This window comes from Salmo salar, chromosome ssa11 (genome assembly GCF_905237065.1).
Source record: "Salmo salar chromosome ssa11, Ssal_v3.1, whole genome shotgun sequence".
NCBI classification, from domain to species: domain Eukaryota; kingdom Metazoa; phylum Chordata; class Actinopteri; order Salmoniformes; family Salmonidae; genus Salmo; species Salmo salar.
Window position 1 is genome coordinate 10,337,063 of NC_059452.1, and position 27,575 is coordinate 10,364,637.

General features: G+C 43.4%; 2 protein-coding genes across 4 annotated transcripts; one reads left to right on the forward strand and one right to left on the reverse strand.

Moving 5' to 3' along the window:
• Positions 1-1,537: 1,537 nt before the first annotated feature.
• On the reverse strand, positions 1,538-20,588 carry LOC106561977 (carbonic anhydrase 7). Of its 2 annotated transcripts, none has more exons than XM_014126477.2 (7): positions 20,400-20,588; positions 19,836-20,033; positions 11,958-12,076; positions 7,262-7,357; positions 6,332-6,394; positions 6,037-6,192; positions 1,538-3,808 (listed from the first exon to the last, which is right to left on the reverse strand). In XM_014126477.2, exons 1-7 carry the CDS (start codon positions 20,434-20,436, stop codon positions 3,671-3,673), a joined length of 807 nt encoding a protein of 268 aa, XP_013981952.1. In that variant the 5' UTR covers positions 20,437-20,588; the 3' UTR covers positions 1,538-3,670. The 2 variants fall into 2 exon arrangements, with proteins under 2 accessions (XP_013981952.1, XP_013981950.1); XM_014126475.2 differs by having other exon boundaries at positions 1,538-3,853.
• A 741-nt stretch (positions 20,589-21,329) lies between these two features.
• Positions 21,330-27,349, forward strand: LOC106561978 (NEDD8-activating enzyme E1 regulatory subunit). 2 transcript variants are annotated; one of them, XM_014126478.2, is made up of 20 exons: positions 21,330-21,480; positions 21,960-22,063; positions 22,181-22,241; positions 22,359-22,389; positions 22,492-22,563; positions 22,902-22,981; positions 23,141-23,250; positions 23,375-23,484; positions 23,585-23,647; positions 23,741-23,804; positions 23,940-24,031; positions 24,158-24,217; positions 24,330-24,463; positions 24,791-24,866; positions 25,085-25,124; positions 25,345-25,431; positions 25,534-25,626; positions 25,767-25,881; positions 26,116-26,165; positions 26,299-27,349. In XM_014126478.2, exons 1-20 carry the CDS (start codon positions 21,431-21,433, stop codon positions 26,406-26,408), a joined length of 1,602 nt encoding a protein of 533 aa, XP_013981953.1. In that variant the 5' UTR covers positions 21,330-21,430; the 3' UTR covers positions 26,409-27,349. The 2 variants fall into 2 exon arrangements, with proteins under 2 accessions (XP_013981953.1, XP_045544992.1); XM_045689036.1 differs by lacking the exon at positions 24,158-24,217.
• The last annotated feature ends 226 nt before the right edge of the window (positions 27,350-27,575 follow it).

Here is a 27,575-nt window from a genome sequence, read left to right on the forward strand (position 1 = left end):
CTGCAACTCCCCAACAGGCTTGGGAGGCGAAGGTCGAGTTATGCGTCCTCCGAAATCTGACCCGCCAAACCGTGCTTCTTAACACCCGCCCGCTTAACCTGGAAGCCAGCCACACCAATGTGTCAGAGGAAACAACGTTCACCTGGACGACAGAGGTCAGCCTGCAGGCGCCCGGCCCGCCACAAGGAGTTGCTAGAGCGCAATGAGCCAAGTAAAGCCCTCCCAGCCAAACCCTCCCCTAACCCGGACGACGCTGGACCAATTGTGCGCCGCCCTATGGGACTCCCGATCGCAGCTGGTTGTGATACAGCCCGAGATCGAACCCGTGTCTGTAGGGACGCCTCTAGCACTGCAATGCAGGGAGGCCTAAGACAGCCTGTTTCTGTCTGCAGTAAGATGATGTTGTTATGGTGTATTAAATCCCGTCCTGCCTTGAGCCTGGTGCATCTGAAGTAGTGGTCCATGGTTGTTGTGCAATGATGGTTATGGAAATGAAGGTGGCAGAGTGACAGCCTGGCTCAAGGCAAACAGTAAGAGCCCTCTCAGTACGTTCATTAGCAGGTGTCTGGGAGAGATGAAATGAGCCTTGGGGTGATTACTAAATGGAGGGCCTGAGTGTTTTGAATATCCCTCACACAGCACAATCACTCAGGAACAAGCTCTTGGCCAGACGGCTCTACCAGCCTGGAGCTACGCAAGAAATCACAACTGTGTGCTGTGCATCACCGCCTGGTATGGCAACTGCTCAGCATCTGACCATAAGGCGCTACAGAGGGTGGTGCTTACGGCTCAGTGCATGGAGCCAAGCTTCCTGCCATCCAGGACCTATATACTAGGCAGGGTCAGAGGAAAGCCCAAAAAATTGTCAAAGACTCCAGTCACCCAAGTCATAGACAGTTTTCTCTGCTACCGCACGGCAAGCAGTACTGGAGCGCCAAGACAAGGACCAAAAGACTCCTTAACAGCTTCTACCCCCAAGCCATAAGACTGCTGAACAATTAATCAAATGGCCACCCGGACTATTTACATTGACACCCCCCCCATATTTGTTTTTACACTGCTGCTACTCGCTGTTTATTATCTATGCATAGTCACTTTACTCCTAGCTACAGGTACAAATTACCTCAACTAACCTGTACCCCCGCACATTACCGGTACCCCCTGTATATAGCCTCGTTATTGTTACTTTAGTTTATTTGGTAAATATTTTCCTAAGTATTTCTTGAACTGCACTGTTGGTTAAGGGCTTGTAAGTAAGCATTTCCCCTGTAAGGTTCACATACATTTGATACTGCCATTCCACATTGTTTATGAAAATGTATAACACTCCAAAATATACCGTAACCCTAAAGATCTTTATTTATTAAATGCATTTTAGCCACTGTTGTATTCAGCACATGTGACTAATAAAGTGATTTGGTATATCAGTTAACAAGCACTGACCGGTATCTCTGTTCTCTCACCCCTGGGCTGAGCAGCGCACTGATTACATTTACGTATCCGCACAGCTTCTGATTAGTGAGACCGAGTTTAAACATTGAGTCTTGAGAAGCTTTATCTTTGAACACGTTCACATACATTTGCACCAGGTTCAAGGTTCATTCCATACTGAAATTCCTCATAAATCAATGGCTGTCAAGAAAGATCAGTGATCATGTATACTGTTGTGTTTACTGATTTCAGTGGACTGACTGAAATGTTTCCGCTGAGTCATGAACGGACAGCAAAAACCATACATGTTGGTGTTTAAAAGTTATCCACTGTAATGCATTTTGTACTTGCTTGGAGCTCATTGGGAACTAACTTCTCAGCTCAGTGTTAGACCACATGGTGGCAGCAGTGACAACTAATTCTGGGACCCACACTTGAACTAGTCATAAACAATACATACTATTTAAGGTCATCTGTATACTCCACACACACAAACCTTTTAATGGCAACAAAAAGTTTGCTACATTCTTTTGTTTCTGAAACAACAACAGTACTGAATCAATCTCATATTTTTAAGAGCCACAATTTACAAAACAAACAATAAGTCAATTAAATAGTTAGCATTTCATGCAAAATGATTCACATAGTAAATATTTCATAAATAACGTTTCTCATATTGTATAATATCAATTGTTTGAAATAGATAACTCAAGTGCTAGGCAGAACGTGTCCCCCTACCAGTTTGTCCATATGGGTAAAATCCACCTCTATCTATTGAACAGCATTACGTAAAACTACCATAACTCAAACACACCAAGACCTCCATTAGGAATTACATAGTGGACCGAGGAGCAATTTCTCTTACAACTTCCGCTACCCTGGGGCTCTATTAATTATTATGGTCCTCACTTACTGAGACCTTCCATTATCGTAAAAGAATTGGAGCATCACCCTGCTTGGAACAACATATCGTGCAGTAGTGTAGGAACAGACTGTAGGGAGGAGGCTGTTCTGTGGCGCAGGAGAAATGAGCAGCACAAAGACATGGACATAAACCCATTACAGAAGTGTCTCATTGACATACAGAATTTACTGTATGTGTACGCCCTCCCCTTCATTTCTCGAAAGTAGGAACTGTTTTAACCCAACATGAGCTCAATACTCTATTCAGCGTATACTTGGCATCTTTCAAGCTGATGTACAACTGAGAGAGTGCCCTAGTCCCATTCCCTCAATCACTGGGCTGTCAGGGCACGGGGAAAGTGCGGCATAAACTCTTCATTTAAAGTTGAGCAATTGAGATGTGGCAGCCGCTCGCTACTCCAATTCCACCCACAGTTGTGAGTGTTGGGTTAAAGGATCTACGGCAACTAGGACGAGGTGGATCCAGTTGCAATAGCCAAGCTAAACATGGATCTACATCGGTTTCCACCAGGATTCAGACAACATGTTACAGAGCACTGGCATCATCTTCCAATGGTGTGGCTAAACCCTTGGGAAGAAGATATAGCACCTTGCATAGAAACACTAGCAGCCTCAACAACAACAATCCACTGGGTGGACAGAAAATGTGTGTGTGTGTGTGTGTGTGTGTGTGTGTGTGTGTGTGTGTGTGTGTGTGTGAGGGGGACTGTTAAACGCTTTTCACTACACCCATTTGAGGTCACGTTGTACATCTTCAAAAAGTCAATCAGATCAATTATTCGCTACAGAGTTACATACAGTACGCTGTTCTGTCAAGGAAATGTCTGGATGGCTATACCTAGCAATACCTAGGATAGGATAAAGTAATCCTTCTAACCCCCCCCCCTTAAAAGATTTAGATGCACTATTGTAAAGTGGTTGTTCCACTGGATATCATAAGGTGAATGCACCAATTTGTAAGTCGCTCTGGATAAGAGCGTCTGCTAAATGACTTAAATGTAAATGTAAATGCAATATCTTTCACTTCATAAAAATGTTACAGATCACTACTATGTGTAAAAATATAGAGCTGTGCAGAGGGCGCATAGTAGTCATAAAGACTGATTCAAACGTTGATATCTGCTTCTGACATTCAATTCAAGTGCGGTTGAAAGCAATTGACCAGTAGAGGGAGACGTGATGTTTCATACCCCTTGTCCTATGTTCATCAGCGGTAGTAAAACTCCGACCAGGATATTCAAAGTTGAGAATAAACGCTATTCCGACATTCACTCTGGCATATAATAGACCACATGTAGTCTATGCCACCTGGAGGTTATTTGCAGTCACGTTTGTCAAAGGATGCTAGCACCTTCCTGCCTTTCAGGGGTTGAGTGGGTCGGAAGTTGTTCTCCATGCGTTTCCTGCTCTCTTCCTCCTCTCCGCTGAAGAGCAGCATCCTGAACATTCCCATCTGTGGAGAGATGTTTGGAGACCTTAGAGCCCCTGGCTGCAGTGTCTGAAGGAGGGAAAACATCATAATAGCCTCTTACGTAAGAAGGGCTTTTCCCTGCTGAGTATCCCCAAAGAATTTCACAATTAAAAAAGGCCAACATTTTTCCATCCATCATGTTAATCAGCTCCCAGGGATCAAAGGATTGTGCCCCGGAGTCCTACACTAAGGGTGAGGGAGCAGGCCCGTGCTCCCAGGCCCAGCCCAGTCAGCCAGGCGAGGAACAGAGAGGTATGCAGACCGCATGCCGGTGGGGCAAAGCTGACTTTAATTATGTTTCCCAGTGCCATTACAAAAAAGCCGAGAACACAAAACAGGGCCAGCCCAGGAGGGGACCTGGAAGGCATGCAGTCACCTCCCTGGTAAACAGCCTGTTATAATGGCAGTGGCGTAAAGTATTAAGTAGTACTTTAAAGTATTTTTACTTAAGTTGTTTTTTTGGGGGGGTATCTGTACTTTAGTATTTCTATTTTTTACACTTTTACTTCACTACATTCATAAAATAAATAATGTATTTTTTTACATTTTCCTTGACACCCAAAAGCACAAATGCACACACTTATCAAGAGAACATCCCTGGTCATCCATACTGCCTCTGATCTGGCGGACTCACTAAACATGCATGCTTCGCTTGCAAATGATGTCAATGTTGGAGTGTGCCCCTGGCTTTCCGTATATTTAAAAAACGATGCCATTTGGTTTGCTTAATAAGGAATTTGAAATGATTTATACTTTTGATACTTAAGTATATTTTAGCAATTACATGTACTTTTGATACTTAAGTATATTTAAAACCAAGTAGTATTTTACTGGGTGACTTTTACTTGAGTCATTTTCTAATAAGGTATCTTTACTTTTACTCAAGTATGACGGTTGAGTACTTTTCCCACCACTGTATAATTGAGCAGAGCTGAGCATGCACCCCGACTTCATCAAACAAACAGTCTACTGCTCCATATCCATAACACAAGATCCCTAACAGTATTCCCTTATTGCCCTAAGGCTGTAGCCTACTTCCTTCATGATTAATGTTAATAAAACTCGGGGAAAAAGACGACAAGTTCATCTCTCTGGGTTAATAAATGGGTCTTCAATTAGTCATTTAGCTACAGAAACCTGTGGTTTGAATGAATTACAACTACTAAGTGTGTTGTAAATATTTTAAATGAATGAAATGGTCTATTAGCCATTTACGCCATTCGAGTAGATGATAGACTCAATCTTATTTCAAGCTATATGAGCACCTGCAAAGGGAGAATCTAGCCTACAGTAATTCAGAGAATATGCACTGCACAGCTACATAGTAAAGAATCTCGGTGTGTGCGTGACTGTCACGAAGCTCCGGGGTAATGGCCACTGTTTGAATGGAGCTTAAGCTGTGACTTGTGACACCTGGATCCACAGAGAGTTCTTTCAAATCTAGGGTTCCCACTAGGATTACAGCAGGCCACTGCTGCAGCCCTCCTTTGAGTCCCCTCACACAGAGGGACTGCATGGCATCCAAACCACACATGCAGTAATCCACTCAAAGCCACGGCTGAGCCAACTGCCCTGGCATCCTCCAATCAAAGCCCTCAGTCTGGAGAAAGCCCAGCCGCAGTAATATCAAAGACGGCTCAAGGACAACCCCAGCTCAGTCACTGGTGGTCCTAAAGCCTTCACATTGATGTTGCAAATCATTAACCATGAAGAGGAGAGAAATGAATTGGTCAATTGTAAAACAGATAGGGTTTGTTTACACAGGCAGCCCAATTCTGATATTTTCTTATCACTAATTGATATTTCAGAGCTGATGTGAAAATATCTGATGTGATTGGTCAAAAGACCAATTAGTGTAAAAAAAAATATCACAATTGGGCTGTCACAACGCAGCCGTAGTGTTGCAAGTGAGCCATCAAAGTGAACCTCGACATACTTTTACTTTACTTACTTCAGACACTCCCACATAAATAAGTGTAAAAACCTCAGTGCCTTTTTCTTTCTTGAACTTTTGGAGGAAGGGCAGAGGAAGGGCAGAGCACCCACCGTCAGGGCAGACGCCTGTCATTCAAATGGTTCATAATTTACATCACGACAAAAGCAGTGGTTCACTGTGGTTTCCCTAAGCGGAGACCCCACATTTCCATAAGCAGAGATATCTCCATATTGGTAGTACTGATTCACCCCTATCAGATGGCAAGGGCTCCCACCTGTTTCTCTGAAACTATGATTGGCTCCTTCAGAACGATCCAGGTGACACTCTCGTGAAGAGGTGGCGTGGTCAGTGAACCCGGGTAGGTCCAGAAGTGTAGGCTGTTCGGTAGGAGGCACTTGGGATTGAAACCTTTGAAATCTGCAACGCTTCCCTGGGTGCAAATAGAACAAAGAATAGCATGAGAAAAATGGATTAAGCCACACTTAAGATTACTCTTTTATCAAATGCCCTGTTGAATCATCCGAGTCACTCGTTAGGTGAATCATTCTTTTGCATTACGTCAGACTTACCTTAAACTTCACCATGTATAAAGCATCTGTTATCTTGTGTAAACCTCTGTGTTCATCTCCGATCTGTAAACAAAAACACCTTCCCTTTTTTAGCTCAACATTCAAACATTCGCCCAAACAGATTGTCATATCTGAGAAAATATGATGCTTTCCATAAACATTCTAAATATATTACAGTAGATTACACACACACACACACACACAATGATATACTGAAATGTTTTTTTTTTACCATCATGTACTGTATGCGTACTCTGAGTGGACAAAACATTAGGAACACCTTCCTAATACTAAGTTGCACCCCCTTTTGCCTCCTGGCACCCACTGCCATACCCCATTCAAAGACACTTAAATATTTCGTCTCGCACTTTCACCGTCAATCGCACACATACACAATTCACGTCTCAATTCTCTCAAGGCTTAAAAATCTCTTTAGCCTTTCTCCTCCGCTTCATCTACACTGATTGAAGTGGATTTAACAAGTGACAATATCTTTCACCTGGATTCACCTGGTCAGTCTGTCATGGAAAGAAAAGGTGTTCCAAATGTTTTGTACGGTCGGTGTATATGTCAATGTGTTACCAATAAGATATTTCATAAACACATACATTTTATACTATGTATTATGTAAATACATTGTCTATAAAAGTGTGCCACATATTTTTCCACATGGTACTGGTATGACTGAAGAATTTTCAACACAAACACGGGTAAAATGTTTTCGTCCTCTCTGTTCAGACATAAAATCATAACATGTTTTTACATTGTTCCTTCAGTGATTGCTGAGCTTCATTCTAATCCCTGTTAAACAGCCCTGGTGAAGCAGAAAGAGATTAAATTCCAAAGCAATTTACTGGCGGACAGATAAACAGCTGATGGCTGATGCGGGGGGAGGTAGTAAGCGGGGTACCCCGGGAGAGATCCTCTCACCTCTAAAAAGATGCCAAGGACAGCCAGACCATCGGGGGCTGCCGCTGCCTCCCCAAATGTCTTGTACTTGTCTGCGTTCCAGTGCACCAGATGAAGCTGCAGGAGGAAACGGGGAGGAGGGGCAGTAGGGTTAGGGACAAGCCTGTGCCAAGCACCCACATTCAGGGAAACACAGCTTCTTCTCAGGTACTAAACAAATCAGTTGCTTAGTACAGAGGTCAACCGAACCAAAGAAGGAAAAACTACTTCTTGGCAAATATAGATGCAGATGTACAGTGCAGTCGGAAATTATTCAGACCCCTTGACTTTTTCCACATTTTGTTACGTTACAGCCCTATTCTTAAAATCAATTAAATTATTTGTTCCCCCCTCATCAATCTACACACAATACCCCATAACTACAAAGCAAATTTTTGCAAATGTATAAAAATAAAAAATAAAAAACATAAATAAACTCAGCAAAAAAATAAACGTCCTCTCACTGTCAACTGTGTTTATTTTCAGCAAACTTAACATGTGTAAATATTTGTATGAACATAACAAGATTCAACAACTGAGACATAAACTGAACAAGTTCCACAGACATGTAACTAACAGAAATGGAATAATGTGTCCCTGAACAAAGGGGGGGGGGTCAAAATATAAAGTAACAGTCAGTAGCTAGTGTGGCCACCAGCTGCATTAAGTACTGCACTGCATCTCCTCCTCATGGACTGCACCAGATTTGCCAGTTCTTGCTGTGAGATGTTAGCCCACTCTTCCACCAAGGCACCTGAAAGTTCCCGGACATTTCTGGAGGGGAATGGCCCTAGCCCTCACCCTCCGATCCAACAGGTCCCAGACGTGCTCAATGGGATTGAGATCCAGGCTCTTCACTGGCCATGGCAGAACACTGACATTCCTGTCTTGCAGGAAATCACGCACAGAACGAGCAGTATGGCTGGTGGCATTGTCATGCTGGAGGGTCATGACAATGCCACCCCGCTCCAGAGTACAGGCCTCTGTGTAACGCTCATTCCTTCGACAATGAATGCGAATCCAACCATCACCCCTGGTGAGACAAAACCGTGACTCGTCAGTGAAGAGCACTTTTTGCCAGTCCTGTCTGGTCCAGCGACGGTGGGTTTGTGCCCAAAGGCGACGTTGTTGCCGGTGATGTCTGGTGAGGACCTGCCTTACAACAAGCCTACAGGCCCTCAGTCCAGCCTCTTTCAGCATATTGCGGACAGTCTGAGCACTGATGGAGGGATTGTGCATTCCTAGTGTAACTCGGGCAGTTGTTGTTGCCATCCTGTACCTGTGTTCGGATGTACCGATCCTATGCATGTGTTGTTACACGTGGTCTGCCACTGCGAGGACGATCAGCTGTCCATCCTGGCTCCCTGTATCCCTGTCTTAGGCGTCACACAGTACGGACATTGCAATTTATTGCCCTGGCCACATCTGCAGTCCTCATGCCTCCTTGCAGCTTGCCTAAGGAACGTTGACGCAGATGAGCAGGGACCCTGGGCATCTTTCTTTTGGTGTTTTTCAGAGTCAGTACAAATGCCTCTTTATTGTTCTAAGTTTTCATAACTGTGACTTTAATTGCCTACCGTCTGTAAGCTGTTAGTGTTTTAACCGTTCCACAGGTGCATGTTCATGAATTGTTTATGGTTCAATGAACAAGCATGGGAAACAGTGTTAAAACCCTTTACAATGAAGATCTGTGTAGTTGTTTGGATTTTTACGAATTATCTTTGAAAGACAGGGTCCTGAAAAAGGGATGTTTTTTTTTGCTGAGTTTACCTTATTTACATTCAGTACCAGTCAAAAGCTTTGACACCTACTCATTCAAGGGTTTTTCTTTATTTTTACTATTTTCCACATTGTAGAAGAATAGTGAAGACATCAAAACTATGAAATAACACATCGACTAATGTAGTAACCAAACATGTTAAACAAATCAAAATATATTTGAGATTTGAGATTCTTCAAAGTTGCCACCCTTTGCCTTGATGACAGCTTGCATTCTCTCAACTACCTTCACCTGGAATGCTTTTCCAACAGTCTTGAAGGAGTTCCCACATATGCTGAGCACTTGTTGGCTGCTTTTCCTTCACTCTGCGGTCCAACTCATCCCAAACCATCTCAAATGGGTTGAGCTCGGTAATTGTGAAGGCCAGGTCATCTGCTGCAGCACTCCATCATTCTCCTTCTTGGTCAAATAGCCTTTACACAGCCTGGAGGTGTGTTGGGTCATTGTCCTGTTGAAAAAGAAATGATAGTGGGACTAAGCGCAAACCAGATGGGATGGCGTATCGCTGCAGAATGCTGTTAGCCATGCTGGTTAAGTGTGCCTTGAATTCTAAATAAATCACTGACAGTGTCACCAGCAAAGCACCCCCACACCTCCATGCTTCACGGTGGGAACCACAAATGCAGAGATAATCCGCTCACCTACTCTGCGTCTCACAAAGACACAGTCGTTGGAACCAAAAATCTCAAATTTGGACTCATCAGACCAAAGGACATATTTCCACCGGTCTAATGTCTATTGCTCGTGTTTCTTGGCCCAAGCAAGTATTTTCTTATTGGTGTCCTTTAGTGGTGGGTTGTTTGCAGTAATGTGACCATGAAGGCCTGATTCACGCAGTCTCCTCTGAACTGTTGATGTTGAGATGTGTGTTACCTGAACTCTGTGAAGCATTTATTTGGGCTTCAATTTCTGAGGTTGGTAACTCTAATGAACTTATCCTCTGCAACGGAGGTAACTTTGGGTCTTCCTTTCCTGTGGTGGTCCTCATGAGAGCCAGTTTCATCATAGAGCTTGATGTTTTTTTGCGACTGCACTTGAATAAACTTTCAAAGTTCTTGAAATTTTCCGGTTTGACTGACCTTCATGTCTAAAGTAAAAATGGATGTCGTTTCTCTTTGCTTATTTGAGCTGTTCTTGCCATAATATGGACTTGGTCTTTTACCAAATAGGGCTATCTTCTGTATAACACCCATCCCTTGTCACAACACAACTGATTGGCTTGAACACATTAAGGAAAGAAATTCCACAAATTAACTTAAGACACACCTGTTAATTGAAATGCATTCCAGGTGACTACCTCATGAAGCTGGTTGAGAGAATGCCAAGAGTGTGCAAAGCTGTCATCAAGGCAAAGGGTGGCTACTTTGAAGAATCGAAAATATATTTTGATTTCTTTAACACTTTTTTGGTTACTACATAATTCCATATGTGTTAATTCATAGTTTTTGTCTTCACTATTATTCTACAATGTAGAAAATAGTAAAAATAAAGAAAACCCCTTGAATGAGTAGGTGTGTCCAAACTTTTGACTGGTACTGTAAGTATTCAGACCCTTTGCTAGGAGACTTGAAATTGAACTCAGGTGCATCCTGTTTCCATTGATCATCCTTGAGATGTTTCTACAACTTGATTCGAGTCCACCTGTAGTAAATTCAATTGATTGGACATGACTTGGTAAGGCACACACCTGTCTATATAAGGTCCCACAGTTGACAGTGTATATCAGAGCAAAAAACAAACTATGAGGTTGAAGGAATTGTCCGTAGAGCTCCGAGACAGGATTGTGTCTAGGCACACATCTGGGGAAGGGTACCAAAACATGTCTGCAGCATTGAAGGTCCCCAAGAACAGTGGCCTCCACCATTCTGAAATGGAAGAAGTTTGGAACCACCAAGACCTTTCCTAGAGCTGGCCACCTGGCCTAACTGAGCAATTGGGGGAGAAGGGCCATGGTCAGGGAGGTGACCAAGAACTTGATGGTTACTCTAACAGAGCTCCAGAGTTCCTCTGTGGAGATGGGAGAACCTTCCAGAAGGACAACCATCTCTGCAGCCAGATGGAAGCCACTCCTCAGTAAAAGGCACATGACAGCCCGCTTGGAGTTTGCCAAAAGGCACCTGAAGGACTCTCACACCATGCCAAGCGTCACGTCTGGAGAAAACCTGGCACCAATCCCTACAGTGAAGCGTGGTGGTGGCAGCATCACGCTGTGGGGATGTTTTTCAGCAGCAGGGACTGGGAGACTAGTCAGGATCGAGGGAAAGATGAACGGGGCAAAGTAAAAAAGGATCCTTGATGAAAACCTGCTACAGAGCGCTCAGGACCTCAGACTGGGGCGAAGGTTCACCTTCCAACAGGACCATGACCCTAAACACATAGCCAAGACAACGCAGGAGAGGCTTCAGGTCAAGTCTTTGAAAGTCCTTGACTAGCCCAACCAGAGCCCGGACTTGAACCCGATCAAACATCTCTGGGGAGACCTGAAAATGTGTGCAGCAACGCTCCTCATCCAACCTGACAGCGATTGAGAGGATCTACAAAGAAGAATGGGAGAAACTCAGCAAATACAGGTGTGCCAAGCTTGTAACGACATACCCAAGAAGAATCGAGGCTGTAATTGCTGCCAAAGGTGCTTCAACAAAGTACTGAGTAAAGAGTCTGAATACTTACATAAATGTGATATTTCCTTTTTTTATGTCAAGACCTGTTTTTGCTATGGGAAATTATGTGTAGATTGATGAGGGTAAACAAAAAAAAAATCTATTTTAGAATACGGCTGCAACGTAACAAAACTTGGAAAACATCAAGGGGTCTGAATACTTTCCGAATGCACTGCATGTCGGGGAAGATGTGGTTACCTAGGCTCCGTCTGGGTGATTAGGAGGGGGAAACGCTCACCTCTGAAGCGTAGGTCTTCCCTCCGACGGTGTGCTCTGAGCCTTGGCTGCCCTTCCCGCCCCAGTGGAAGTGGAACTGCTTCAGCCGGTAGGCGTTGTCAAGGGGGCCTGCCCTGATTACTGTCAGGGCAGAGGACGAGAGTCATTCAGCCACTGCCATGCCTCTATGCTCCTATGCCTGGCACAACACACTAGACAGGCAGGCAGGAACCACCACATACCAGGCCTGGAAGAGCGACTCAACCTGGCTACACCTGCCACTGCTCATTAATCCCTCTCGCTAAGCTGATACAGATCAATGACACTCTGACAGACACATAAGGCACCGTGTCCCGAAACCCCACACTGTTTACTACTCCTCCTAATTTGGCTAAACAGGTAATGTATTACAACAACTATGTCCTCATGATGCCTTACTTTCCCTGACATAAAACAAATGAGAGTGTATTTTGAGCATGCGTCCTGATATGCCTAGGATTTGTCCTGTAACTAACTGATCTAATTGGGGTGGTGCTGGGGATAAAGGCCCCAGGATAGACATTGTCTGGGCTGGGCTCTGTTAGAGACAGTGTAGGACAGGGCAGTTAGTGACAAATTCTGTCTGATACCACTGGAGCCAAGCCATGCAAAGCACACACAGGTGCACACAGTGTACCCATATACACACACAGCGAGATCTTTGTGATGGCAGATGAAGAGAATGCCAGAGATCAGAATGTCACAAACTATGTTTCCTTCCATCTAATTGGTGACAGATATTTATGCTAATATTCTGAAATCATTTTCCCATCAGAGATGGGTTTCCATCAAACAGACGTATTGTGTGCGTGATGACATGGTGCACATTAAAATAACTTTTATAGTTAAATTCCCATGTACATAATAAAATAAAAAACAAGTTAAAATGGGCTTCCATCGCATTTTCAACTCTACTGATGGTTTTGTCACAAAAACTGCTATATAGCAAATGTGCCCACTCTGGTCTTGGCACGTGTACTCTAGCCAACATCTCGCAGACACAGTGCTGGCAGTCTACCTACATGAGATTATTATGGATAAGAGAAAGATTATTTGTATTTGTCAAAGTGCAGCCAAACGTTGATCATCATGTCACCAGAATAAGACCCACGATATTTATTGGAAAGGAGCATCAAGCTTAGTGTTGCAAAGGCAAGTAATAGTACCAGTAAACTACCAGAATGTGTATCTTTCAAGGATTTTATGTAATCTATCACAAGACATCTAGTGGCTATTTTAGGTACTTCTGATTGTTTGAGGTGTCTAATTATCTCTGGCCCTCTGTGTGGCCTTTTCATATACAATGCTCAAAAAAATAAAGGGAACACTTAAAACAACACAATGTAACTCCAAGTCAATCACACTTCTGTGAAATCAAACTGTCCACTTAGGAAGCAACACTGATTGACAATAAATTTCACATGCTGTTGTGCAAATGGAATAGACAACAGGTGGAAATTATAGGCAATTAGCAAGACACCCCCAATAAAGGAGTGGTTCTGCAGGTGGGGACCACAGACCACTTCTCAGTTCCTATGCTTCCTGGCTGATGTTTTGGTCACTTTTGAATGCTGGCGGTGCTTTCACTCTAGTGGTAGCATGAGACGGAGTCTACAACCCACACAAGTGGCTCAGGTAGTGCAGCTCATCCAGGATGGCACATCAATGCGAGCTGTGGCAAGAAGGTTTGCTGTGTCTGTCAGCGTAGTGTCCAGAGCATGGAGGCGCTACCAGGAGACAGGCCAGTACATCAGGAGACGTGGAGGAGGCCGTAGGAGGGCAACAACCCAGCAGCAGGACCGCTACCTCCACCTTTGTGCAAGGAGGAGCAGGAGAAGCACTGCCAGAGCCCTGCAAAATGACCTCCAGCAGGCCACAAATGTGCATGTGTCTGCTCAAATGGTCAGAAACAGACTCCATGAGGGTGGTATGAGGGCCCAACGTCCACAGGTGGGGGTTGTGCTTACAGCCCAACACCGTGCAGGACGTTTGGCATTTGCCAGAGAACACCAAGATTGGCAAATTCGCCACTGGCGCCCTGTGCTCTTCACAGATGAAAGCAGGTTCACACTGAGCACGTGACAGATGTGACAGAGTCTGGAGACATTTACATTTTACATTTAAGTCATTTAGCAGACGCTCTTATCCAGAGCGACTTACAAATTGGTGCATTCACCTTATAATATCCAGTGGAACAACCACTTTACAATAGTGCATCTAAATCTTTTAGGGGGGGTTAGAAGGATTACTTTATCCTATCCCAGGTATTCCTTAAAGAGGTGGGGTTTCAGGTGTCTCCGGAAGGTGGTGATTGACTCCGCTGTCCTGGCGTCGTGAGGGAGCTTGTTCCACCATTGGGGTGCCAGAGAAGCGAACAGTTTTGACTGGGCTGAGCGGGAACTGTGCTTCCTCAGAGGTAGGGAGGCGAGCAGGCCAGAGGTGGATGAACGCAGTGCCCTTGTTTGGGTGTAGGGCCTGATCAGAGCCTGAAGGTACGGAGGTGCCGTTCCCCTCACAGCTCCGTAGGCAAGCACCATGGTCTTGTAGCGGATGCGAGCTTCGACTGGAAGCCAGTGGAGAGAGCGGAGGAGCGGGGTGACGTGAGAGAACTTGGGAAGGTTGAACACCAGACGGGCTGCGGCGTTCTGGATGAGTTGTAGGGGTTTAATGGCACAGGCAGGGAGCCCAGCCAACAACGAGTTGCAGTAATCCAGACGGGAGATGACAAGTGCCTGGATTAGGACCTGCGCCGCTTCCTGTGTGAGGCAGGGTCGTACTCTGCGAATGTTGTAGAGCATGAACCTACAGGATCGGGTCACCGCCTTGATGTTAATGGAGAACGACAGGGTGTTGTCCAGGGTCACGCCGAGGCTCTTAGCACTCTGGGAGGAGGACACAAGGGAGTTGTCAACCGTGATGGCGAGATCATGGAACGGGCAGTCCTTCCCCGGGAGGAAGAGCAGCTCCGTCTTGCCGAGGTTCAGCTTGAGGTGGTGATCCGTCATCCACACTGATATGTCTGACAGACATGCAGAGATGCGATTCGCCACCTGGTTGTCAGAAGGGGGAAAGGAGAAGATTAATTGTGTGTGTCATCTGCATAGCAATGATATGAGAGACCATGTGAGGATATGACAGAGCCAAGTGACTTGGTGTATAGCGAGAATAGGAGAGGGCCTAGAACAGAGCCCTGGGGGACACCAGTGGTGAGAGCACGTGGTGCGGAGACAGATTCTCGCCACGCCACCTGGTAGGAGCGACCTGTCAGGTAGGACGCAATCCAAGCGTGGGCTGCGCCGGAGATGCCCAGCTCGGAGAGGGTGGAGAGGAGGATCTGATGGTTCACGGTATCAAAGGCAGCAGATAGGTCTAGAAGGATGAGAGCAGAGGAGAGAGAGTTAGCTTTAGCAGTGCGGAGAGCCTCCGTGACACAGAGAAGAGCAGTCTCAGTTGAATGCCCAGTCTTGAAACCTGACTGATTAGGATCAAGAAGGTCATTCTGAGAGAGATAGCAAGAGAGCTGGCCAAGGACGGCACGTTCAAGGGTTTTGGAGAGAAAGGAAAGAAGGGATACTGGTCTGTAGTTGTTGACATCGGAGGGATCGAGTGTAGGTTTTTTTCAGAAGGGGTGCAACTCTCGCTCTCTTGAAGACGGAAGGGACGTAGCCAGCGGTCAAGGATGAGTTGATGAGCGAGGTGAGGTAGGGGAGAAGGTCTCCGGAAATGGTCTGGAGAAGAGAGGAGGGGATAAGGTCAAGTGGGCAGGTTGTTGGGCGGCCGGCCGTCACAAGACGCGAGATTTCATCTGGAGAGAGAGGGGAGAAAGAGGTCAAAGCACAGTGTGAGCAGGACCAGCGGTGTCGTTTGACTTAGCAAACGAGGATCGGATGTCGTCAACCTTCTTTTCAAAATGGTTGACGAAGTCATCCGCAGAGAGGGAGGAGGGGGGCGGGGAGGGGGAGGAGGATTCAGGAGGGAGGAGAAGGTAGCAAAGAGCTTCCTAGGGTTAGAGGCAGATGCTTGGAGTTTAGAGTGGTAGAAAGTGGCTTTAGCAGCAGAGACAGAAGAGGAAAATGTAGAGAATAGGGAGTGAAAGGATGCCAGGTCCGCAGGGAGGCGAGTTTTCCTCCATTTCCGCTCGGCTGCCCGGAGCCGTGGAGAACGTTCTGCTGCCTGCAACATCCTCCAGCATGACCGGTTTGGCGGTGGGTCAGTCATGGTGTGGGGTGGCATTTCTTTGGGGGGCCGCACAGCCCTCCATGTGCTCGCCAGAGGTAGCCTGACTGCCATTAGGTACCGAGATGAGATCCTCAGACCCCTTGTGAGACCATATGCTGGTGCGGTTGGCCCTGGGTTCCTCCTAATGCAAGACAATGCTAGACCTCATGTGGCTGGAGTGTGTCAGCAGTTCCTGCAAGAGGAAGGCATTGATGCTATTGACTGGCCCGCCCGTTCCCCAGACCTGAATCCAATTGAGCACATCTGGGACATCATGTCTCGCTCCATCCACCAACGCCACGTTGCACCACAGACTGTCCAGGAGTTGGCGGATGCTTTAGTCCAGGTCTGGGAGGAGGGCCCACAGGAGACCATCCGCCACCTCATCAGGAGCATGCCCAGGCGTTGCTGGGAGGTCATACAGGCACGTGGAGGCCACACACACTACTGAGCCTCATTTTGACTTGTTTTAAGGACATTACATCAAAGTTCGATCAGCCTGTAGTGTGGTTTTCCACTTTAATTTTGAGTGTGACTCCAAATCCAGACCTCCATGGGTTGATAAATTGGATTTCCATTGATTATTTATGTGTGATTTTGTTGTTAGCACATTCAACTATGTAAAGAAAAAAGTATTTAATAAGATTATTTCTTTCATTCAGATCTAGGATGTGTTGTTTAAGTGTTCCCTTTATTTTTTTGAGCAGTATATGTGATATAATTAAGATTTTCAAATAAAACATACAATGACAGAGCAATAAAACATGATCCTAAATATAAACCATCAACATAGTGAATACCATTGGTGTTTAATAGGAGGGTTTCAGCATGAAATATTTGTTTTTTTCACTCATTTATTTTGCTGTCTCAGTGTGTATTTCTTGTCAATGTAATTCTTGTCAAACTGGTGGCAGTTATAAAAAAAAGAGTAAATTGTTGGTATTGCAGAGTTCATAAAACATAATGGTATTGTTGATTAGATGTTTTTATTTATTAATTAGTATATTTTCTCTTGAACCATACGCCTATCTACCACAAATTCGTGGACAATATGGAGACCGAAATATTTTTAAATACTATATATGAATAAAACAATTTTTTAAACATATTCATGTAAAAAAAAAATGACAATAGATGGGCCTATATTTTCTGTTATTTACAAAAATTGTATTCTTGCCCTTTGTGCTGTTGTCTGTGGCCAATAATGTTTGTACCATGTTTTGTGCCGCTACCATGTTGTGCTACTGCCATGTTGTGTTGCCATGTTGTGTTGCTACCAAGCTGCGTTGTCATGGTACCCTGTGTATATAGCCAAGTTATTGTAAACTCATTGTGTCTTTTTTCCTTATTCCTTTTCAGTTTTTTTTCTCTCTACATTGTTAGGAAAGGCCTGTAAGTAAGCATTTCACTGTTAGTCTACACCAGTTGTTTAAGAAGCATGTGACAAATACATTTAAAAAGGCCCTCCACAAAAGCAAAATACAAGCAATGGCTGATTTTTTTTCAGTCTTAACAAAGTGTGGCTGCTTGGCTAAGGTGCAGATCACTATGAAAACAAATTCACAGAAACCAAACAAAGTTCCATTCTGCATGACATGGTCTTATGATGGATAGACTTCCCTATCCTTTCCCCCATCAGGGGCTGGTTGGAAGTTTCATCACCTATGCATGCCCATTTGTCCTATTTCCCTTTTGTGGTTGTGTCCTTTATGGTGTGTGTAACGTTTTTGTACGTGTGTACATGCCTAGTGTATCATTAACTCAGGAAACGTATGAACATGCTCTAAAGCACACATTACCCAGGTGCCATTCTTATCCACCCAACCGTTTCGTGCAGATGATTTATTAGACGCATTAAAAAAGTCACAACCTGGCTGATGGAACATAAATACAGGATCAATTTTATAATGTCAACAGACAATTTTTCCGTTCGACACGGTGTGATCATTTTTTGGAGGTAAAATGTATTATGCGAGAAATGGCGGAAACGTCTTTGTGCAAATATTGATCAAATTACCATCATATCGAAGCAAACGTGGAGTCACGTGATGATGATATGTTGTGTGGTCCTCCAACAATAACGCAGGAAAGCATGCAGTTTATTTGGCTACTGATGAAATAAGTTACGATGAACTTCACAGGGTGGTGAAAGTGCCAGTACCAAGTCGATGTTTCAGGGTACGAGATAATTGAGGCAGAACACCTTTTCGTTGTCGGCGTTCAGTTACCACTTTTCAAAATACAAGCCCCAACTTATTTGGTTGTCATTCTATTCAGACCCTTGGTTCCAATGACCTTTTGATGCCACAGAAGCAAAGCAGCTCTCCTCACTTTATTTGTCAATGCCTTTGTTTACTTGGACTGTCAGTTTAAAAACAGATATGACGCAACTAATGAAGATTACCTGATGGGGTCAGATGTCTGGTCTGGCAGAAATACACTCCTACCGTTAAATACTTGCTTTACTATATCCACAAAAACACATCTCACTGAATCATACAGTCCAGTAGGAGGGGCCTTAATGATATACAAATCTAAGTGGTCTATCCATCAACCACATATTGATGGTGGTTGTGATGAAGTCTGCAAATCCAAAACATATTTTCCAATGGATAATATTGAACATTTTGAAGTTTCCTGGCAATAAAACTAGATGCTGTGTCATTTAGGGCATTAGGCTTCTACAATCTACTACACTGCTCAGAATGGACGAAGGTGGAGAATCTGGTGTCAGTGAACTTTTGAAGCATAAACAACAATGACTAAGACCACACAAAGTGTAAGCTAGACATTGTAATAAAAAGGATTGATCTGCATACTGCGCGTAGGTAGAATTGCATCCACTAAATAAGTGTCACATGTGCATGCAAGGGTGGTGGTTGTAGTATGATAGTACTACTACACAGTACCCATAACGCAACGGTGTCCCTTTACCAATACAGTGGTTGTGTTGTCTAATGTCAAAGTCATGAGTGATGTAGGTGTCCAGAAACAACCACATACCCGTCACAATGACATACATCAGTGACAAATACCTCCTGGGCTGGCTGACTTTCACACTCAGTCAAAGTTGAAGGGTTGATGATCGAATCTGAAACAATACTATATCTCAATATTGCTTGTATTCAGTGGTGTAAAGTACTTAAGTAAAAAAATACTTTAAAGTACTACTTATGCAGTTTGTACTTTACTATTTATATTTTTGACTACTTTTACTTCACTACATTCCTTAAGAAAATATTGTACTTTTTACTCCATACATTTTCCTTGACACCCAAAAGTACTCGTTACATTTGGAATGCTTAGCAGGACAGGAAAATGGTCCAATTCAAACACTTATCAACAGAACATCCCTGGTCATCCCTACTGCCTCTGATCTGGAGGACTCACTAAACACACATGCTTCGTTTGTAAGTTATGTTTGAGTGTTGTAGTTTGGCTTAATATAAGAATTTGAAATTATTCATACTTTTACTTTTGATACTTAAGTATATTTTAAACCAAATATTTTTAGACTTAAGACTACTTGAGTCATTTTCTATTTTACTCAAGTAGTCAATTGGGTACTTTTTCCACCACTGCTTGTATTTCTGTTTGCATTCTATATAGTCTATAGAGATCTCTTCCCCTATGTTGCCGTTACCTGTTTTGTCATCGGTGTCATCAAACTCCACTGTCACAGAGTGGCCGTTGTTGCAGATGTTGATTGAGTTGCAGTGGTCGTAGGAGACGAATATGGGAGGCAGGCTGGCATCGTATACAGTGTCCTCAGGAACTATGTCTATGGGAGACTGGCGATTGCCATGGGCGATGGGATAGTCTTTGTGCCATGCATCTGGACCTTAGAAACAAAGATGGTCAGAGCTGGACATGACAGAATGTAATGTAAAGAAAGGAGATCCAGTCATTCACCATTTTACAAAAACTTTTATTTTATTTTTTTATCAGCCAATCTGTCACCTGTCGCTTCTTAATAATAATGTCAGAGGTGACATAGCTCAAAACATGAATGTGATTATAGCCTATTGCCATCAGAAAAGTATTTAATCAAATATGCATTCAGTTTGCAGAGACAAGTGCAGTCTTGCCCGAATGCCTGTCACTCGCAGCGCACGAGCGTCCCCCCAAACAAGGTCAGCGCTGAGATGCGGAGTGTTCTACAGTAGCTTACATAGTGATGCTCTCCCAGGTTGGTAGGTTTACTTACCGTCCTCCTCTCCGTATCCCCAGTGACGCCCTGTCATTGCGAGGATTCCGCTTAGATTCACCTTGTCGATATGCTGACTAACTCCGCCTCACAGCCCAGACTGCACGAACTGATGGGATAAATGGCGCGACTAAGATCAAGTGCTGGCGTGTGAGCGGTGTTAAAGTCTGGGAGTTCAGGTTGGGAAGGATGATCAGGTGGCGACGAATGGCAATCGTAATGATCCTTCCTTGCCACGCCCTCTTTTCAATTCCCCTGCTTGATTTCTGTTATTGTACTTCAACACATCTACAGAAAGACCCCCTTATTTATGATAATTAGACCTAGTACATCAGTCAATTAAGATACACTTTCCTCTTGACTAACGAAGTAACAAGTTTCACATGTTTTAATGATAATGCATGGCACATATTTCAATGGGTATAGTGTTGTTTTGCATCTCCAGTTTAAAGCCCTTAGCCGTGGTATATTGGCCATATACTTCAAACTCCAGAGGTTCCTTATCGCTATTACAAACTGGTAACCAGCGTAATTAGAGCAGTGAAAATAAATGTTTTGTCATACCCGTGTTATAAGGTCTGATATACCACAGCTGTCAGCCAATCAACATTCAGGGCTTGAACCACACAGTTTATAATTATGGTTATTTAACCAATATTTTAAAAAGTTGCATCTAAAAGAACACATCACATCTTATTATAATATGTCATTCAAAATGTATTAACAAAGTCAAAGTATAATTGTTTTTCCCAAACCAGCCAAAAAACGATGGCAACATATTATAAAAATGTTGTAATTCAAATTCCTTGATTAGTCTGAATGGGTGGTGGCAACTGTGGCAGAATGAATTCATAACATTTTGCGCAGGTTTGAATCGATTGAATGCGCTCTATTACTCCCTCTGGTGGTCAACTGTAGTTAAATCGAAAGTGCAGCATTGAATTTACAACTGCGTTCAGCCACTTGTCTCTCTATCGAATCAGCGAATGGAGTTATCAAATTAACTGGTGGGATTCTTCGCCAAACGGACCATGGCAGCGACTAAAGCTTCTAAAGAGCAGAAATACGATAGACAATTGAGGTATGTAAGGATAGAAATTATGTGCAAATTGTACAATTATTTGTTAAACTTATATCGTTGCATGAGTTAGATATATATCCACTGACAAACTGCAGCTAGCCAGTTAGCTAACGTAGCTATGCTAGCAAGCCCAGTAACGTTAACTCTTTATGCTTGATAGTATATTCTCTTAGGCTAACTATCATGCTTTACAATTATAATAGCTAGCTACTGTAGCTAGTCTTCACTGACATACAAGCTAGCTAGCTGTACTATTACAGTCAGTGGGTAGCTATCTACTAGTTAGCTTCTAGCCTCGTAATTTACTTTCAACAACACCAGCCAGAATTGGTGTCGTTCACTGACTGAATCTCCAAAAGGTTTCCTTGTTTTCATCTATTTACCATACCAGATGAGATAACAGCTAAATAACAAGGCATTGGAGATGAAAAGGAGATTGGCAACATGCCGTTGTTGTGATGGCCTGTACTCCATTTCAGATTGTGGGGAGACCATGGCCAAGAAGAACTTGAAAATGCACACGTATGCCTGATTAATTCCACAGCATCTGGGACTGAAATACTAAAGAACCTTGTGCTTCCAGGTAAATATTTCAATATTTTATACTAGAAAATACCGATGACCAGGAGTGGAAAACACTGCTCGAAGGGAATGCGTCATGATAGGCTAGCCTACCTAAGCTAGTTGCTCTCATCATCAGGCATTGGATCATTCACTATTGTCGATGGACACAAAGTCTCCGGGGAAGACGTCGGAAATAAGTAAGAAAGTGTTAGGCCTATTGTTCGTGTTATCACCTCATTGAAGCGCTTTTGATCTTAAAATGTTTTATACAATATAGTGTCTTTGCCTTCAATTAACTTTTCTTTTCTACTCAGCTTTTTTCTTAGCAACAACAGCATAGGAAGGGTAAGCGATTATAACCTAATGATATTCTACTCTATCAATATCTAAGCTCTACCTGCATGCATTATGTCATAACAAGTCATCTGGGATGGTGTGGTTTTCCAGAATCGAGCCCAGGCTGCCACAGAGCTGCTACAGGAGCTGAACACTGATGTATCTGGCAACTTTGTGGAGGAGGTTTGTTTTCAACTAGGAGCAGTTCAGCAGTTCTCCCTGAAGAGGGCTCTCACAGCTTTCCCTGGCACAGATGTTGTCATATTGTCAGAAAAACAAAAGCCTAAATTTGACTTCACGATCCTCAGGGTATAGAGTTAGATCTGTGTTAATTCCGATCAAGGTATAGCTTTACGATAACGCTGCACCAGTTCAGTAGCCGATGATGTGTCTCACTGTCCACAAAGTGCACTTTGATTGTATTGATTGCTGAGTGTTCTATAACAAGCAGAGCACTTATAGCAGATAAAAGTCTTGTTTGTTAGACTTATTGTGATCTGGTCTTTCATTTTCCATTATAGAGCCCAGACAAGCTCTTGGACAACGACCCAGAGTTCTTCCACAGGTTTACTCTGGTGATTGGTGTCCAGCTGCCAGAAAGGTGTGACTCATCCTCTTATTCTTACACATTTATCTATAAACGTACCTTTCAATGTAAAGATTTTTATTTGATATTTATGATAGTCTTACAAAGTAACATCAAGTATAAAAACGTTCTCTTGTCGTGTAAATTATTCTTTTTTTTGTTTTATTTTCACAGCACTTGTTTGAGACTGGGGTCGGTGTTGTGGAATGCAAACGTACCCTTCCTGGTGTGTAGAACGTATGGCCTCGTCGGTTACATGAGGCTAGTAGTGAAGGAGCACACAGGTATAGTAAACCTTGTGAGTCATGAGTGTATTGCTGTATCTGTAGTAATGGTGACAAGCACTCAGTGTTCTCTTGCAGTTAATCGAAAACACTCAAACAAGCTGTTTGCGATCACTCTCTCTAGTGATTGAGTCTCATCCAGACAATGCCTTGGAAGACCTGAGGCTTGACCAACCTTTTGCAGAACTCAAGAGCCACATCCAATCCTACGACTTGGAGGGAATGGGGAAGAAGGTGGGCTGTCGTCCATGTTTGTTGGCCGTTTTCTTTAGGCCGCCGTTGTAATTTGGTCCTCCCTGGTTCATGTATTTCCTTATGCTCTTATGTTCTGCAGGATCACGGTCATACACCATGGATCATCATTGTTGCCAAATACCTAGAAAAGTGGTTCAGTGAGGTAATACTTCTGTGACTAACAATCAAAGGCACATTCTACAGCACCCTATGATGTGCGAGAACGCTGACAAACAATACATTGTTTCTTTTCTAGCACCATTTTCAGTTACCGAAGAACTACAAAGAGAAGGAGGCCTTCAAACAGCTTATTCGGCAAGGTATTTCACTTAGGTTTTTCTTGACTTCATTTGTAATTTACATTTTCACCTCATTTTAGTTGTCTACACGCGCTATCTTATCCAGATTATGCCTCTGTAAATGGTTTGTGTTCTCATGATACTTGGTTTCTTTAGGGATCCTGAGGAATGAGAAGGGGACTCCCGAGGATGAGGAGAACTTTGAGGAGGCCATCAAGAACGTCAACACAGCCCTTAACCCAACCAAGGTGGCTCTTCTCACCCCTAAACCCCCTCCTTTCAGCCGTATTATGTTAATCCGTGCTGCTGGTTGCATGAGGCCACTGGAAGTTGCTACTCTGTCAACTTTGCTAACTCCGCTCGCATCTCTGTAGATTCCCAGCAGCGTTGACGACCTCTTCAATGGAGAGCAATGCAATGACATTACATCACAGGTTAATCAAAATATGACACCTCTACTCAGGCCATGATTGAAGCATCCTGTGAAGGATTTATTTGTACGTTTAATACGTGACTGACTGTTCTGTCTTTCTCTGCTGTACGCAGACTCCAGCCTTCTGGGTGATGACGCGAGCAGTGAGGGAATTTGTGCAAAACGACGGCAGCGGAAACCTACCTGTACGTGGCTCCATTCCAGATATGATTGCGGACTCAGAGAAGTTCATCAACCTCCAGAATGTGTAGGGAGTGATGATTTATATTATTCATGTATATAGCAAGTAGCCAGCCGCCGATTTCATTTTAAAAAGTCAATGATTTGCTTTGGGTTAATAGCGAGCACAGCTCAATGCTTTTGAGTTGGGGCATATCATGGAGAGGACAGTCATTGGTTTATAATGCAATGTCCATAGCTAAATGGTAGAATTGTATGTGCCAAACCATATGACGCTGCGATTCCCACTGTTTACGATTGACTGGGCTTTAACCTTATTTCCACAAGGTATGCTTTTTGCTGGCATAATCATCATAGTCCTGACCTGGGCATTAATGCAGGCATATGTTTTCAGTTATAGAGAGAAGGCAATGCAAGATGCTTCTGTCGTTTCTAAGCATGTAGAGTCTCTCCTGCAGTCTGTTGGAAAGGTATGTGGACCTTATTCTGCAGTCTCAGGGATATTTCATCTCGTGCAATGTCAAAAACGCATAGTAACTCTCCTGCGGTAGTACTTATGTAGCAGTAGTGCTGCATTAGTATCAACATTTTATTACCCTTTGATGGATTGTAAAATAAGGTTTGAAATCTGATATCTAGCTAAATGGGGGTTGATTTCTTTCTGTCTTTTTTCCCCCCCTTGCCAAAGCCCTCAGAGAGCATATCTGAGCAGGACATCAAACTATTCTGTGAGTATTCTGACAAGCACACACACAACCATATATAAAGTGTACAGGATGTGTAATATGGCAGGAATGTAAATTGAATACTCAAACTCATTTAACAATAACTCAAAGCGTCATGTTTGCCATACAATAGTGTGGCTGCACTTTGATGAACCCATGATGAAAGGGAACACTGTGCAGTAGGTTGAGCCCTTGTGCTTGTGCTGTGTGTTTCGGTCTGCAGGTAAGAACGCTGCCTTCCTGAGGGTGGTGCGCTGTAGGTCTCTGGCTGAAGAATACAGCGTGGAGACAGTCAATAAAGATGAGATCAGTAAGTCCAACACCATACAGACTCCCTCCTTGATTTGGCCTATTGTTTTGCTTTCGAGTCCCTTTTTATAATGTGTGTACTAAGATGCTGCTCTCTCCTCAGCCTGCACCATGGACGGTGCAGATGGGGAGATGGTGTTGTACCTTATGCTGCGCTCTGTGGACCGTTTCTATCAGCAGCACTCCCGCTACCCAGGTACGGCTAGGCTGGCGTAGCTCTGCCCCCAACACAACTGTTTTGTCACACACAACCTGGCACACAGCAGAACGAAACGGTGTTCTGCCATGTTAACCTGCCCATCTCTAGATATGTGATGTTTTTTCCTCTTTTTGAAGGTGTCTACAATTACCAAGTAGAAGAAGACATTAGCAAGTTGAAGCTGTGTGTGAACAGCCTTCTGCAGGAGTACAGCCTCAACGTCAGCGTGAAGGATGACTACATCCACGAGTTGTACGTTTTGTGCATAGTGTCCAGTCAGCTGTTATGTGCAAAGACAATGGTCATTTTAACAATTCAAATGAGACATACAGCCCACTGCAAAAACCTCACTACTGTTTTTGTGTTTTTTATTTGTAATTTTGCCACAATATTTTCGTTAACCTCTTATAGCCATTTTACAGTTATCATCAAGGAGAGGAACATGATTTAATAATCTACATGTCATTTCACTTTGCTCTTCAACAGCTGTCGCTATGGTGCTGCTGAGCCGCACACAGTGGCATCCTTTTTGGGAGGTGAGTTCTACAGTACTTGGATCTTATTATGGTCTAGGATCCTCATACTATTCTGTTATGGGTAAACATTTAGTTTTCTTGGGAGTTGGTGCAAATGTACCATCTTCAATATGCTTTCAATGTGTTTCCTTAGGATCGGCTGCACAAGAGGCCATCAAACTCATCACTCGTCAATTTGTTCCCTTCAACAACACGTTCATATACAATGCCATGTCCCAGACAACTGCCACGTTTCAGCTGTAGAAAGCTATTTTCCTCCTTAATGACATGCACTTAACCCCTCTGTAAAATATATGAATGGAAGGTTGTAGCGTAGTAGCAGCGATAACTGAAAGTTTGGGTAGATGGAACACTTTGTTCATACTGTACGTTTCCACATATTATTATGTTGTGGCTGAATGGAAAAATTTCTGATAAACTGAACGACTGTTTCCGATTTACTTTTCAATGTTCGTGTCCTGGCTGTTTTTACTCTGTTTGCGCACACATGGTTGCGCTTATTAGGGCATTTAATGTTTAATTTTTATTTTTTTTTATCTGCCAAATTCATACCATTCAAGAAATGTCCCGGGGTTTGAATTATTTCCTCTAAAGATATACTGCACTAAACAAAGAAGTTTTGAGGTAAATACATGTGGCGTATATTAAATCCCCTAAGGAACTCTTATTGTGGTCATACATCTTGTTTCCTGATGGGCAAAGTCTGGATATGGTAATTTACATTGCCAGCGGTAGGGGTCACATGGGCCTGTCCAAATCAAAATGAGCTGACTATCATGTGAGCTTCATGATAAAACAAGCAAAATTGCCACCCTAATTTGACCATGATGGGGCACAATTCCCAAGACGTTAGCCCTCATATGGCCTGATGGTGATATAAGCTGTAAAAGAAAATCGGTACTTGTTGACTGGTAGAATAACCCCAACGTGACACAAGTGTCTCTAGATGTAAAATAAAATAGAATCCGCTAAGAGTTGTGTAATATATTTTTGGTTTGGTTCCTTTCCCAGTTCAGATTGTGGAGTGGTTTGTCACAAAATGCAGTGTGTGTTCTGTGGTGAGTAGGCACTGCTGACTCCACACTTGGAGCAGAAACTCACCATAAAGATGTATTGGAGTACGGCTGTTTTTTTTCCCCCTCTTAATGAATAAAAACGCTCTGTATTTTGTTGCAGTACATAAATGCCTGCGTAGTTCATGATATGAAAAAGTGAGACATTTGTGTAATCACATTCCGATTACACTCAGTAGAGGGTGCTCTTTCCCATGTTTGCGGGATGAACATGTTAGGGTAGGCACACTCAGGATTATTGTGTTGAGTGAATAATTCCTGAATGCTGACTATATAGCTCACGCTGAACCAGACATCATTAGCTATAAGATGTTAATGAGAAGCCTGCCTAAACCAG

What these genes read in the sequence shown, in the direction of transcription:
- LOC106561977 (XM_014126475.2), bottom strand. Translation starts at nt 20,436, where the DNA reads ATGACAGGGCGTCACTGGGGATACGGAGAGGAGGACG. An exon ending in GGGATACGGAGAGGAGGACG is followed by an intron (nt 20,034 to 20,399) that starts GTAAGTAAACCT and finishes TTTGTTTCTAAG; the next exon opens with GTCCAGATGCATGGCACAAA. An exon ending in GGAAGACCTACGCTTCAGAG is followed by an intron (nt 7,358 to 11,957) that starts GTGAGCGTTTCC and finishes TTCCTCCTGCAG; the next exon opens with CTTCATCTGGTGCACTGGAA.
- LOC106561978 (XM_014126478.2), top strand. Translation starts at nt 21,431, where the DNA reads ATGGCAGCGACTAAAGCTTCTAAAGAGCAGAAATACGATAGACAATTG. An exon ending in TAGAAAAGTGGTTCAGTGAG is followed by an intron (nt 23,648 to 23,740) that starts GTAATACTTCTG and finishes TTTCTTTTCTAG; the next exon opens with CACCATTTTCAGTTACCGAA. An exon ending in AGTGGCATCCTTTTTGGGAG is followed by an intron (nt 26,166 to 26,298) that starts GTGAGTTCTACA and finishes GTGTTTCCTTAG; the next exon opens with GATCGGCTGCACAAGAGGCC.